Here is a 12,239-nt window from a genome sequence, read left to right as displayed (position 1 = left end):
CTGTCAAAAGGAGATTTGTGGTGGTAAGACAGAACACCTTATTACTTGTCGAAGTGTCGATATTGGAGTGTCAATCCAAAACATAATTGATGTTAGCGGGAATGAACAATGGAAAGTAAACCTGGCAAGCATCATAACTGATGGCGACTTTCTTTCAAGGGACATTAAATATCACAAAAATTGCCATACCATTAACTGGTGCAAGTACATACAAGCCAAAGAAAGAATAAGCAACAGAGAACATCAGGCAGACAATACAGTGGAATTTATTTTTGCAGATATCGAGTTCAGTGGTGAATTGCAGGAATCTATAGATCAAGGAAGCATCCTTACTTTGAGTGAAGTAGCAACAGGATACAACCAAATTATGCACAATCATGGCATTCCAAACCCACAAATTACACGTGCAGTGCTACTCACCAAAATAGAACAACAAATATCAAACTTCACAATTACTGAAGCAAAAGGAAGAAAACCTGCAGTCATTCATTCTAAGGAAACTGTTCGGTCAGCAAAAGATACTGTTGTGGAGGAACGTGATGTTTTAGCTTTCAGACGAGACATGAAGACCATCTTTCATTGCTCAAAACTTATCAGGTAATTTATCTTGCAAGCCCGCAAATCTAACCCATGGACCTTTAATGGCTCATTGACAAACTGTGAAGAACAGTGTGTACCTGCAGAACTAGTTGCTATGATGAGGTGGACATTACAAGGAACTCAAGCTGCAACAACAGACACACGTGCCAAAGAGCTCAGCAACATATGTCGCACTGTTTCACATTCCATAGTGCAAACATGCAAAACAAAGAGGCAAATGTCTCTGACACCAAAATCAAATACAGCTGATTTCCGGTGCATGTTTGAGAGCCCTTACTCAGTAGGACTGTCCTTGTACATATATCACAGTTTCCGCAGTCAAAAGGCAATTACACTGCTGAACAATGCCGGTGTAGGGGTTACATATGACAGAGTACAGAATATATGTAACAGCATTGCTATTTCTGTATATAAAAACATGAGAGAGTATGGTGTTTATGTTCCACCAGGTCTTCTGAAAAACAAGATCATACGAGCATCAATGGATAACATTGACAAGAAAGTTGACACACCAGATGGGAAACACAGTTTCCATGGCATGGCCATTGGAGTGTATCAGTCATCAGGTGATGGTGAAACGATACTTAACCAACTTCACCTCAGTAGCCAACAGCCTGTATCAGAAACTCTAAGGAATGTCCCACAGACTGTTATCCAGTTACTGCCTTGTACTATCGAAGGCAGTCCAAAACCACAGGCAAGTCCACAGTATCCCAGCTACAAGATGGGTGTATATGATGAGCTGTTTGATGCTTCACAAGTCAATGACCTTGCTTGGATGACAGCTCGCTATTGTAACAGAAGAAACTTGTCAACAAACATCAACTTGCCTGGTGTTAACTCTGAAGCTCCAGATTTGTCTGATTCAAGTACATCATAGCCTGATGAATCAGCAGAAACTACCATAGAACAGGAGGGATTGGTAGCCAATCAAAGAACTGAAAAGCAACAAGTACATTTGTGGTCAGCTTATAACTCACTCTTACACACCCCAAATGATCAGGATGCCTTACCAGTAATCGACAAGACGTTCAGTCTGCCTATCATCAATGCTGCTGCTACTGAATGGCCCACATTAGTTACTGCCTTGAATCAGCTGATTAAATTGAACACAGTTGTGTCTGGAGCAAACAGTACTCTCGTTGTGACTTTGGACATGGACTTATACAAGAAAGTTGTGAAACTCGAGTATATACATCCAGATTTCAAGAACAAGTGGGTGTTTAGCCCAGGAGCATTCCACACAGTGATCTGTGCAACTAGGTGCTTAGGACGGACAATTGAAGGCAGTGGTCTCGATGACGCATGGCAAGAAGCAGATCTGTACAGTAGTGTGACTATCACAGATTTTAAATGGCAATCATTAACACAGAGTGATTGAAGCTCATCATATTTGCCTATTCCAGGCTAGATTATGCTCAAAACATTCCAGAGTTCATTGCACGCATGGTTGCCATAAAAAAAACTTCTCATCCAGAACTATGGCAAAGCTTCACCAATGGTGAGTTTGCAGTAAATACCAGCAACCGTATTCCATTCACATGAATTGGTGTTGATCAGGCGATGGAACACCTTAACAAATCAACAAAAGGCCAAGGTGGGATCTCTGGAATAACAACATCTGCAACAATGCTCTTGAAGTTTTGTCTTACTGCTCTGGAGCTGGCACGACTTGCTGATGAGGCAGAACAACTTGTAGCTACTACAAGCACAACTGCACCACCACAGCATCATCAACTCATTCAGTCAAAAATTGCTTGCCAAGAACGCTCCATTGCTCAGCTGAAGGCAGTGTTGGCACCGTGCAACTTATTCCAAAGTGAGAACTTCGACTCTTAAGGCTGCATGTTCAAACTCATGTCAAAGGAGATCATTCCTGATGAAGTTCAACAAAGAAGTATCCTAGCAACAGAGGAGACTGGCATGGAAGCTTACAAAAAGTTTGTGGAAGACCGCATCATTGGGCGTGTCAATTTGTGAGACAAGATGACCAAAGTGAAGCAGAAAACATGGGTGTCTGCTGCAAAAGACATTAAATTGAACATAGAATCTGAGGTGTTGACCTTGAAGGCAACCACATCACTCTTTGCCAGACTGTTGGTTAATGCCCGGTCATCTTGAGAAAGTGTCACTCTGGAACAAGTGATTGGCATGCATGAGTTTGCCTACACCAACAAAATTCTCATGGCACCAGATGGATCTATTCATCCCACTACAGACAAGAGCACAGTGATAAAGTTTCTGGAAGATCTGGTAGCCAATGACACAGCTCAAGCTTCTGCACAACCTGCCGAGTTTGAAGAGGGATCTGAAGACATGTCTTGTAGTTGATGGAATGGGAGTGGTACAAGAATTAATGGCAGTCAAAAATTTCAAGACTTGCAAAGAACTTGCAACATCCTTTGTCACACTCATTGACTCAAAGGCTCATGGATATTGTCAAGTGCAAGTTATATTTGATAATTACACCAAAAATGAATCACTGTAGGAGCAGACTAGAGAGCGGCAGAAAGGCAAGCTGAAGGGAACTAAATCCTACATTGTTCAAGACTCAACAGGCATCAAAGACAAAAAGATGTTTCTCGCCAGCAGCAGCACAAAGGATTCACTAACTCTCTACCTTTCCCATCAGCTCATCCACTATAGTACCATCAAGGTTATGACTGCAACATGATGGAAAGAGGCCATGACGAATTATGAAGTTGAAACAATGACCGGTGTCAGCACACAGGAAGAGGCGGACACTCTTATAATTTATCATGCGGTAGAAGTTGCGAGCAATGGAATGAATGTCCACATATATTCACAAGACACTGATGTGCTACTTTTGGCTCTACAAAGAACACCACTACTTGGCAACCATTCTGCACTAATCATGGGCACAAGCGAAAGACGACGGAAAGTCTTCCTACAGCCTATATATGACAAGCTTGGCCCTGAGAAATCAGCAGCTTTGATCAACTGGCATGCTCTCACAGGCTGTGATACGGCAGGACATATCCAAGGGAAGGGAAAGAAGGGGTGCTTTACAACTTTCCTGAAGGCAAGCCCCACCATTCTGAGAGCACTAGCTGACTTTGGTGAAGGGGATGAGCAATCTAAAGAAGTTATTCGTGGTTGTGAAGTTTCTTTGCTCTCTTTTCTCTCCAGTTGGAGTCCACTTTGGGCAAGCAAAGATGGTTTTTGTTCAATCAACTCACAGATGAACAAGGAGTTGACAAACTGCCACCGACTCAGGGAGCATGGATTGAACATATACGCCGTGCCCATGTCCAGTGTTATATCTGGCACCAGGATATGGTATTGAACCCAACTTTTCAAGTTGACCTTGGGGTGGTGAAACCAAGACAAAAAGCTTCTGATTGTTCTTTCTCAGGTTGCACCAGCTCCAGTCTCAGTGCTGCAGCTCGTCAGGTGTAACTGTGAGAAATCAAAGTGTTCAAGAAGGTGCTCATGCAGAGGAAACAGTGTGGTCTGTACCGAACTTTGCAAATGTGGTGGGGAAGGCGACAGCTGTACGAACATAACACCACCAAGGATTGGCGAAGATCTATAAAGATGATTGAAGCAATGACAATTATAAATGTTTAAATCAGTAACATTGACACTCCTGATTCATACATGTAGCATTTTCATACCTTTGAAAAAAACTTATCCATCTTCTAATTGTATAACCACCCAAATAAATTTATATTGAATTACATGCTCTATATTATTTCTGTTAAATGTTTTGGAGGATTGGCAAAGAGTGTTCCAATCATAAATATGTTGTTATTATTGGAATCCTCCTATGCCAAATCATATGATTAGACACCAAAAACATCTTCTTTTGTCTTTTGGTTCAAAAGTAATGGCATTTTACATAGAAAACCCCCGAAATCAGGCGGCCATCTTGAATTTTTTCCAATATTTAGAGTATTTCTAGTGCTCTTAGTTTGCTTCTTATGAATCTTTGCCCCCTTTATATGAGTTTAGATAAAATAAAATAAATATTGTATGACATTTGAATAAATAGTTATGGTGAATTTGCAATATTATTTTTAAAAGAAGATTTTGGATTTCGAACAAATTTCGGCAGTGGCCATTTTGAAATTCAAAATGGAGGCCCTAAATGTTAATGAAAAAACTGGCACCCTTTTTTTCTAAACCAGTGAAGTTTCTAGATGTGTTTAGACATGGGTAACACGAATCTACCCCAAAAAAATGACAAATCCTGAAAATGTTACATAAGCCCACGGACTATTGGATTCGGGCATTTTTTAAAGTTTTATTGATGGAGATTTCTCCTGTATGTGCGCACGCAAGTTATGGATTGGTATTAAAGATTCTCCTTTGTATGCTGAACCTGAGCGGAAATTGAGTTCATTTCAACCACACATCATTCAGACAAGTCGTAGCCTCTTCCCTCTCTTCAGACAATGATAGAATCACAAGCTGCTAAAAGTCATGGAACATGGCCTTCAATTCTGGCAAATCTACATCTGCTATTCAACACTCCGTCTCTGTGGGTCTTAATGGGTCTCTCCTCCCCCCCCCCCCCCACATGAAGAATTTTTGCGACTGAAACTTTTGGGTCTCACTATCAGCTGTGATCTTTCTTGGAGAAATCATATTTCTGAGTTGGCCTCGATAGACAGTTGGCCTTCAAAGCGAGAGTGGGCATCCTCCATTGTGCAAACTACTTCCTGAGTCCACCTGAACTGTTATCCAACAAGGCCTCCATCAGAAGCATGATGAAGTGCTGCTCTCCCCTCTGGGTAGGCACCCCTTCCTCACATCTTGATCAGCTTGACAATGAGAAAACCAAGGCCTTCAAGATTATTGGAATCTCCAGCAATGAAGTTCAGTCAATGGACCGATCACTTTCACATCACAGAAAGGTTCATGTTATCTTTTTCATCTCCTGCCTCCTTACTGGTCTTTCACACACTACTCTTTCCATGCTTCCTCCCTCCCATCCACCCCCAGAGGTTTCTGCATGGAACACACTATTCACGAGCAAACCCCTTCTCGTAAAACTCCCGAAAATCCAGAATCACTAGTCGCATCCACACTTTCATTCCTGTCTGTGGATAAAACTTCCACCTTCTCTTCAATCTCATTCCCCCCTCAGGTCTTCAAGACAGCTGTTCACCACCATCTGAGATCCTCCATCAAACCATGATTTTTTGCACCCAAAATGACCCCATTCCAAAGCAATCTCCTTTTCCAGGTCATTGTAATTTTTTCTCCCTCTTCCTCATCTCTTTACATTTGTTGGTTGGTTGATTTATTACTTTTCTGTTTCATCACCGCTTTACCCTTCCTCTTCTTCTGTTGTTTCATTCAACTTGTGTGCAGCTTGTTCACCCCGATGTGTCCTTCTACCCCACCCCTGACCCCTTAATCTCATTTCCACTTCTAGTCTGCTGTTATTGTATCCCCCTTTCTATTCTGCTCTTGGTCTTTCACAACCCTCTATCATGTGTACAAAAAACAAAAAAAATTGGCACTAAACAAACAGATTCCATCAGCAGTGAAGATGATCAAACAACTCACCATTCAGCTGGTCACTTTGCTCCTCTTCCAGACCAAAGGAGTCCACATCCTCTATTTTTATCTGTAGAATCTCAGGAAATCCTTCCAGCTCCTCAACCTTCATTTCACACTCGAGCACAGTCGGCTGTTCCAATTCCAGCTGCACATAACAGGAATCCTTCAATTAGCCAACTTGAGTGTGCAATACAGGGTGGGTGAACCTTTCAAGAGGCAGTAAACGCACCACTCTTCCTGATGTTTGCTCCACCCTGAGTACCTTGATCCCACACAGTATCTACATGTGAACTACCTCTGTACTCGAGACCTTTGCCAAAATCAGTTCAGGCACCTCAAACGTTCACCACACAAACACACACCTTTTGACACCCCCAAAAAATAAACTGTACATGTTGCAGGTTCTTAAGACAATTCTGTTATTGTATTCCATGTTGATGTAAATTTCGATTTGGCCACATATAAAACATGCAAAAATTTCGATTCCATCTAAAATCTGAGCCTGTTCAGAAATTTTATAACGAAGACATTCAATGGTGAGAAGGCCTTACACACAAGCACAGGGGAGGTGTATGAAAGTGTATTTATGATGTGATGTAATCCATGCAGCACATATTGCTTATACACAGACAGTTTCCCAACATCAATGGGGTTCAGGAAATAAATCATGAACCCACCTTGAAGAAAATCTGATGGCACAACAACACCTGGTGAGGTATCCCTGAGTATCACCTCCTTGGTATTCTTTTCTTCTTCTTCCTGCTCTCCAAATTTCTGAGCTGAATCAATTTCCAAGCTCCATATTGGAGCTGGCTGGCACTTTGAGAATGAAATTTTACATTAAATAAGAGGAATAAAAGTATGCTGGGTTGACACAATTTTGTCTTTGAACAAATTAAGATCATGAGCCAATTATATAAATTTAAACATTTTTCAGCAAAACTCGACTCGGGCTTGGCCGATCAGAACGGAATTGCCCTCTCGAGATACTGTAGAAACATGTATTTCCATCACACCCCTCCGAGTTAAAGGTCAGGGTCACACAGCAGTCTGAAAAATATATCACGTATTTTTGTCATCGCTCATGTTGCCAATGTGGAAATCTGAAAGACCTTCCAATATGTTCTTCCATTGTATTCGTATACCGACATTCAATTTCTGCACCTGATATTTGACCTGCATTCAAATTGTACAGCATCGTTGTGGCCATGTAACCCATGCAATTATACAGGCTCCAGAGGAACCATTCTCCCCCCCTCCCCTTTCCCCACGTGTATGAACACGGTACACAATCTATGGAGAGATCGTTGTGGTGTGGAAGGGGGGGGGAAGGGTGGTGGTCAGTCTCACTTCGCTGGCAACATACATCAACTTGTGAGTGGTTTTAAACACCGCACAAAAGGAACATGGAAACTCTGAAAAAAACAAAAGTCACGTGATGAAAGGGGGTGGGGGAACTTTTCACCTATTGTTGAACTAGACAAGATTATTCTGAGATTAGCGGATGAGGTTGGTAGATAAAGTAGGTTAAGTGGAATAATAACTACATTTAATGTATAAAAATGTAACAAGAATGAAAATAAAATGTGTAAAACGGCCAATGTGTTGAGATTATATGTATAATAAGCTCATGGTAAAAGTTATGTTATCCTTCAGTGTCAATGTATATTTGTTCTGTGACTCTCTTAGAAGCAACTCTCGAGGAGCATGCGAAGTCCTCGTGCATGCGCAATAAAAATGAGTACTCAAGTCGAGTCCGTATTGGAACATGACATGTTGTCAGATTCTGTCCGGATCGCGTGAGTAATCCAGTCGATAAGTGCGTGCATTACGGCCACTGAGGTGCAACACACCTAATGTTAATACAAAACGATATTGTTGAGTAAATCCACATGACCATTCATTGTACAATGAACAAAACACCCCCCATTAGTAAATGGACTAACCCACCTGTCCCACGGCGGAACGTTGTGGTTTTTAATCAAAAGTCCGTTGGAGCAGCTAAAGATGAAAGGTAATTATAGTGGGGCAGATAACAGCAATTTTTGAGTGGAATCGTGCAAATGATGATACAAGCATCAAATTTGACACATTTGTTCTCCAGGGGATTATAATCAAATCTGCCTGATTGGCCATTTGAAAATCCAAATTTTGAAAAATTTGAAGAAAAAAAAAACTTCAAAAAAGTCAAGATCACGAATGAATGTTGGATGCTGGATGAGATTGGTGAATGTTTAAGAAACATCATCAAAGACGTTCCAAGTCTGCCATGCAGTTTTCTTCCCTTTACCGCGGAAGGCAGACACGACGTCACATCCAGTGAACGCATGGAAGTATGGGATCCCTCTAGCTTTCTCAGGCCCTATTGCAGAAACTACCTCATTGACTGGAATCCATCGCGCCTTGGCTCCTTGGCCAAAGGCAATCCACACGTTCTCAAGACCTAGTTCCTGTAAGGATGGCAGTACAGATATTGCTATGACTAGTACGTCCGTGTCATTAGCCTTAATGATAATGGACTTGCTACCATCCGTCGTTGCATCCCTGGCGTGTACAAATATACGAGTGATATTTGACCTGCATTCAAATTGACCTTAAGCTTCTTCATGACAACATGGAGACACAGCATCCAGTGACTTCCTTGTGTTGCTAATGGCATAGTCTCCTTTTGTGACAATGACTGTGCTTGTCGTCTGTGCTTCACACATCTTTTCCGCAAGGAAGTGAAACAGCTCAGTCTTGTTGCTGTCATCTCAAAGAAAACTTCTCCAGTTAAGGCACTGTCACACCTTGACGATTTAGCCAGCAATGGCAACATATAAAAATGTATGTTAAACGTTGGCGTACGCTGAAATTGATGTTTTTTAAAAAGTTTTGGTCGTATTCATAACGTGTTGGTCGTATGCATAACATATTAGTAATGGGCACAGAAAGTTTCGTTGTCTTATAGATAAGTTATACCAACGAATGCTTAGCCTGTTGTCGGCGTTCACAACCTATGCCCAACGATAGTTTAACTTAGGCATAGCGCGCTGCACGTATCGCCGCCGAACTCGTGGCGTAGCCTGTTAAAAACCTGCCGCACGCCGATTTAAATCATAACCGCCTGAGAATTGGAAGTGTCAAGATCGCAGTCACACCTTGTCGATTTGGCCAGCGTATGCCGACCTATGAAAAATTTGCCGAACCAAGCTGGCACACGTCGAATACATTATCGGTAAGTTGTGTATACGTTAAGAGCACGCTGAAAAACGATGAAGTGTACTGTCATATTTCGTGATACGTCTCGTACGTCGTGAAATTTCAAGCATGCTGAAAATTTTACGATGTACTCGCCGTATGGCTCACACGTTCCGCCAGTCTGGGAATAAGTTGTAGGCCCAATATGCGATCGTTGACACACGTCGACACAAATTCCTTGTAAATTACTCATAAGTCGAAACACGTCGAGGTAATGTTTAGCATACCCGAAACTTATTTTCTCCATCAAGGCACATTTTTTTTTCTCCTTGGCTCCGTGAAGGCACGTAACGAAATATCTGAAGTTGTTGTTGTTGTTGTTGTTGTTGTTTTTTTAATTCTATCACGAATTTTAAAATATATTCGGACATTTGCTTTTAAGTTTCGATGTCGACGTGACAATATCCTCAAACAGAAAATATACACAGAGGAGGAACTAAGAATAAGACATGAGCAAACTGAAGAGGCAATCGGACGTGACGTAACGACACGTGACGAAATATCGGAAGTTATTGTTGTTTTTTTAATTATTTTTTAAACGCTGCCAATACGCCATTATACGGTAGCTGTAAATTAGAAACGTGTTCAGTAAGTTCTGTGGTCGTCCGGAAGACGTCAATCAAATAAGTCTACATACGTCAATATGCGTTGGAGGTACGTTACACATAGCTTCAAAGCACGTTAGTCATAGGTTAGAAATAAGTTTTGGGTACGCTAAGCATTACCTCGACGTGTTTCGACTGATGAGTAACTTACAAGTAATGTGCCTCGACGTGTGTCAACGATAGGATAACGTGCCTCGACGTGTGTCAACGATTGTGTAACGTGCCTGCAACACATTACTCATAGGTTATAAATAAGTTTCGGGTACGCTAATCATTACCTCGACGTGTTTCGACTTATGAGTAACTTACAAGTAACGTGTGTCGACATGTGTCAACGATCGCAGAACATGCCTACAACTTATGGCCAGCGTAGCGGAACGTGCGAGTCATACGCCGGCATACGTCGTAAAATTTCAAGCATGCTAAAATTTGAGGACAACCGCAAAGTACAACGATGAAAGCCAGCGTACTACGACGTATGGCATTGTTTTTCAGCGTGCTCTTAACATATAAAAAACTTACCCATAACGTATTCGACGTGTGCCAGCGTTTTAGACAAATTTTTCATAAGTCGGCATACGCTGGCTAAATCGTCAAGGTGCGACAGCGCCTTTACTTGGGGTCTTACTGGTTCCTGTCACTCTTCTTCAGATTCCTTGCCCCCTTTTCTACCTTGCGTTGGACTTCAGACTTGACTTCTTGTACACATCAAACACTACGTCCACCCTCTCGTACCTGGCACCATAGGATTCCACCTTTGGGATGATGTCTTCTTTAGCATAGTCATCAAATATCTTTGAAGTGCATGGAGGTAGGGCATTGATAAGTGCTAAGCCATCAATGATGACTGCATCTCCCCTTGGTTCTCTGTCTGGGATGTTCACTTGCACTTCAAGAATATCAGCTAGCTGTGACTTCAAATTTTTTTGAAGATTTTTTTTTTTTTTCAAATTTTTCAAAAGTTGGATTTTCAAATGGCCAATCAGGCAGATTTGATCAGAAAGCCCTGCAGAACAGAAATGCCAAATTTGATGCTTGTATCATAATTTGCACGATTTCGTCCTGGCGCATGGGGGGGGGGGAGGGAGTTCGTGTCAATCACTCTTCTACGGCATTACCTTGGATTTTCTTGTTCTATATACAAAGACCTTCAAGAAAAGTTTGGATAACACTTCCAGACCAAGTACGTTTTCTCTACAGCCCCGGCCAAACATTTACGGTTTCGCCCGAAGTTATCCAAATTGACGATATCGGAGTTCCTGGGAAAATGTCATAATCCCACACGCGGAAATGGTTTATTTTGCTCTAGTTTGATTTTTGGAGTGCATTTAACTAATTTCTATTGCGATTTGTTACACTAAATGCACAAAATATCCAGAAATTGCCATATTTTAGATAATTGTTTATGACATCACTTCCGGTTTCAACCATACCATATTGTTACGAATTCTGGCCCACCTGGCATGCGTTCGGCCGCGTACCTCTAATGGCAGCCGCGTCGCCCACAGGACAGACAATTCAGTCGTGACCCTCCTGGAACTACTGCCAGGAGCCAGTCACGGGTGGGGGTTTAACCTCACCACGATCGTGCCAATTGCCCACCCGTGCAGGATCGGGTTGCTCGCCAAATTCGACCTACCTAAGTTCCTGCGCGAGTAGTCGACCGGGCGATCGTACCTCGCCGCAGGTCGGCCTAGGACACGAACCGCTTAAGCGGTCTGTTCCGTGCTACAGTGATAACCGAGCGGTGTTATCGCCGGCCTCGACGGATGTGATTCTGTTTACCGGGCGTTCAAAACCCACTACTCATTCCACGATGCAAGATGGCACTTTCAATGTGGTGAAAGGACGACGCGACGAATGGGATACATTGCACACAAGGACATTTATTCACTAAGCACGTATATACAGCCAAGGCAGTCATTCAATGTACAGGCACATAGAAGCAAAAGCAATACGACCGACTATAATTATTATTTACAAGCACAGTCACTTACACAGGTTTACTTCATGGCAGGACACGGCACCACAGCATGCATACGAAAACAAAGAAAAACCCTCACAAAACCCAAAATGCCACGTCGACTCCCCACGGCCTTGCATAGCTGCGCCTGACCTTGGGCCCCTGGCGTGGTCAGCGAGCTCTCTCCGGCGTTGCTGCTGGTGCTTTCATGACCCACGACCAAACAAGAAAAGACTGAAGGGCAGAAGGGGCTTCAAGACCAGAGAGAGAACGGATGATGGACCACAGGGCAAGAACTC

The 12,239-nt window shown here is 42.4% G+C and overlaps 2 protein-coding genes across 2 annotated transcripts in view; both read right to left on the bottom strand.

Annotated features, from left to right (window-relative positions):
• The window catches only part of LOC147009389 (uncharacterized), a 105,064-nt gene that overhangs the window by 16,783 nt on the left and 76,042 nt on the right, over window positions 1-12,239 (bottom strand). The window contains exon 11 of the mRNA XM_085861185.1: window positions 6,139-6,277. Within this exon, the coding sequence (XP_085717311.1) occupies window positions 6,139-6,277 (139 nt within the window). The remainder of the gene's footprint in view (window positions 1-6,138; window positions 6,278-12,239) is intronic.
• Window positions 1-12,239, bottom strand: part of LOC147009390 (uncharacterized) — a 234,976-nt gene that overhangs the window by 218,318 nt on the left and 4,419 nt on the right. The window lies entirely within an intron of this gene.

The sequence above is a fragment of the Eptatretus burgeri genome, chromosome 17 (assembly GCF_056783735.1).
Source record: "Eptatretus burgeri isolate ZD-2024b chromosome 17, Ebu_testis_v1, whole genome shotgun sequence".
Taxonomy (NCBI): Eukaryota; Metazoa; Chordata; class Myxini; order Myxiniformes; family Myxinidae; genus Eptatretus; species Eptatretus burgeri.
The sequence above is the reverse complement of the archived record's forward strand: the minus strand, read 5'-3'. Positions and strand labels throughout refer to the sequence as shown.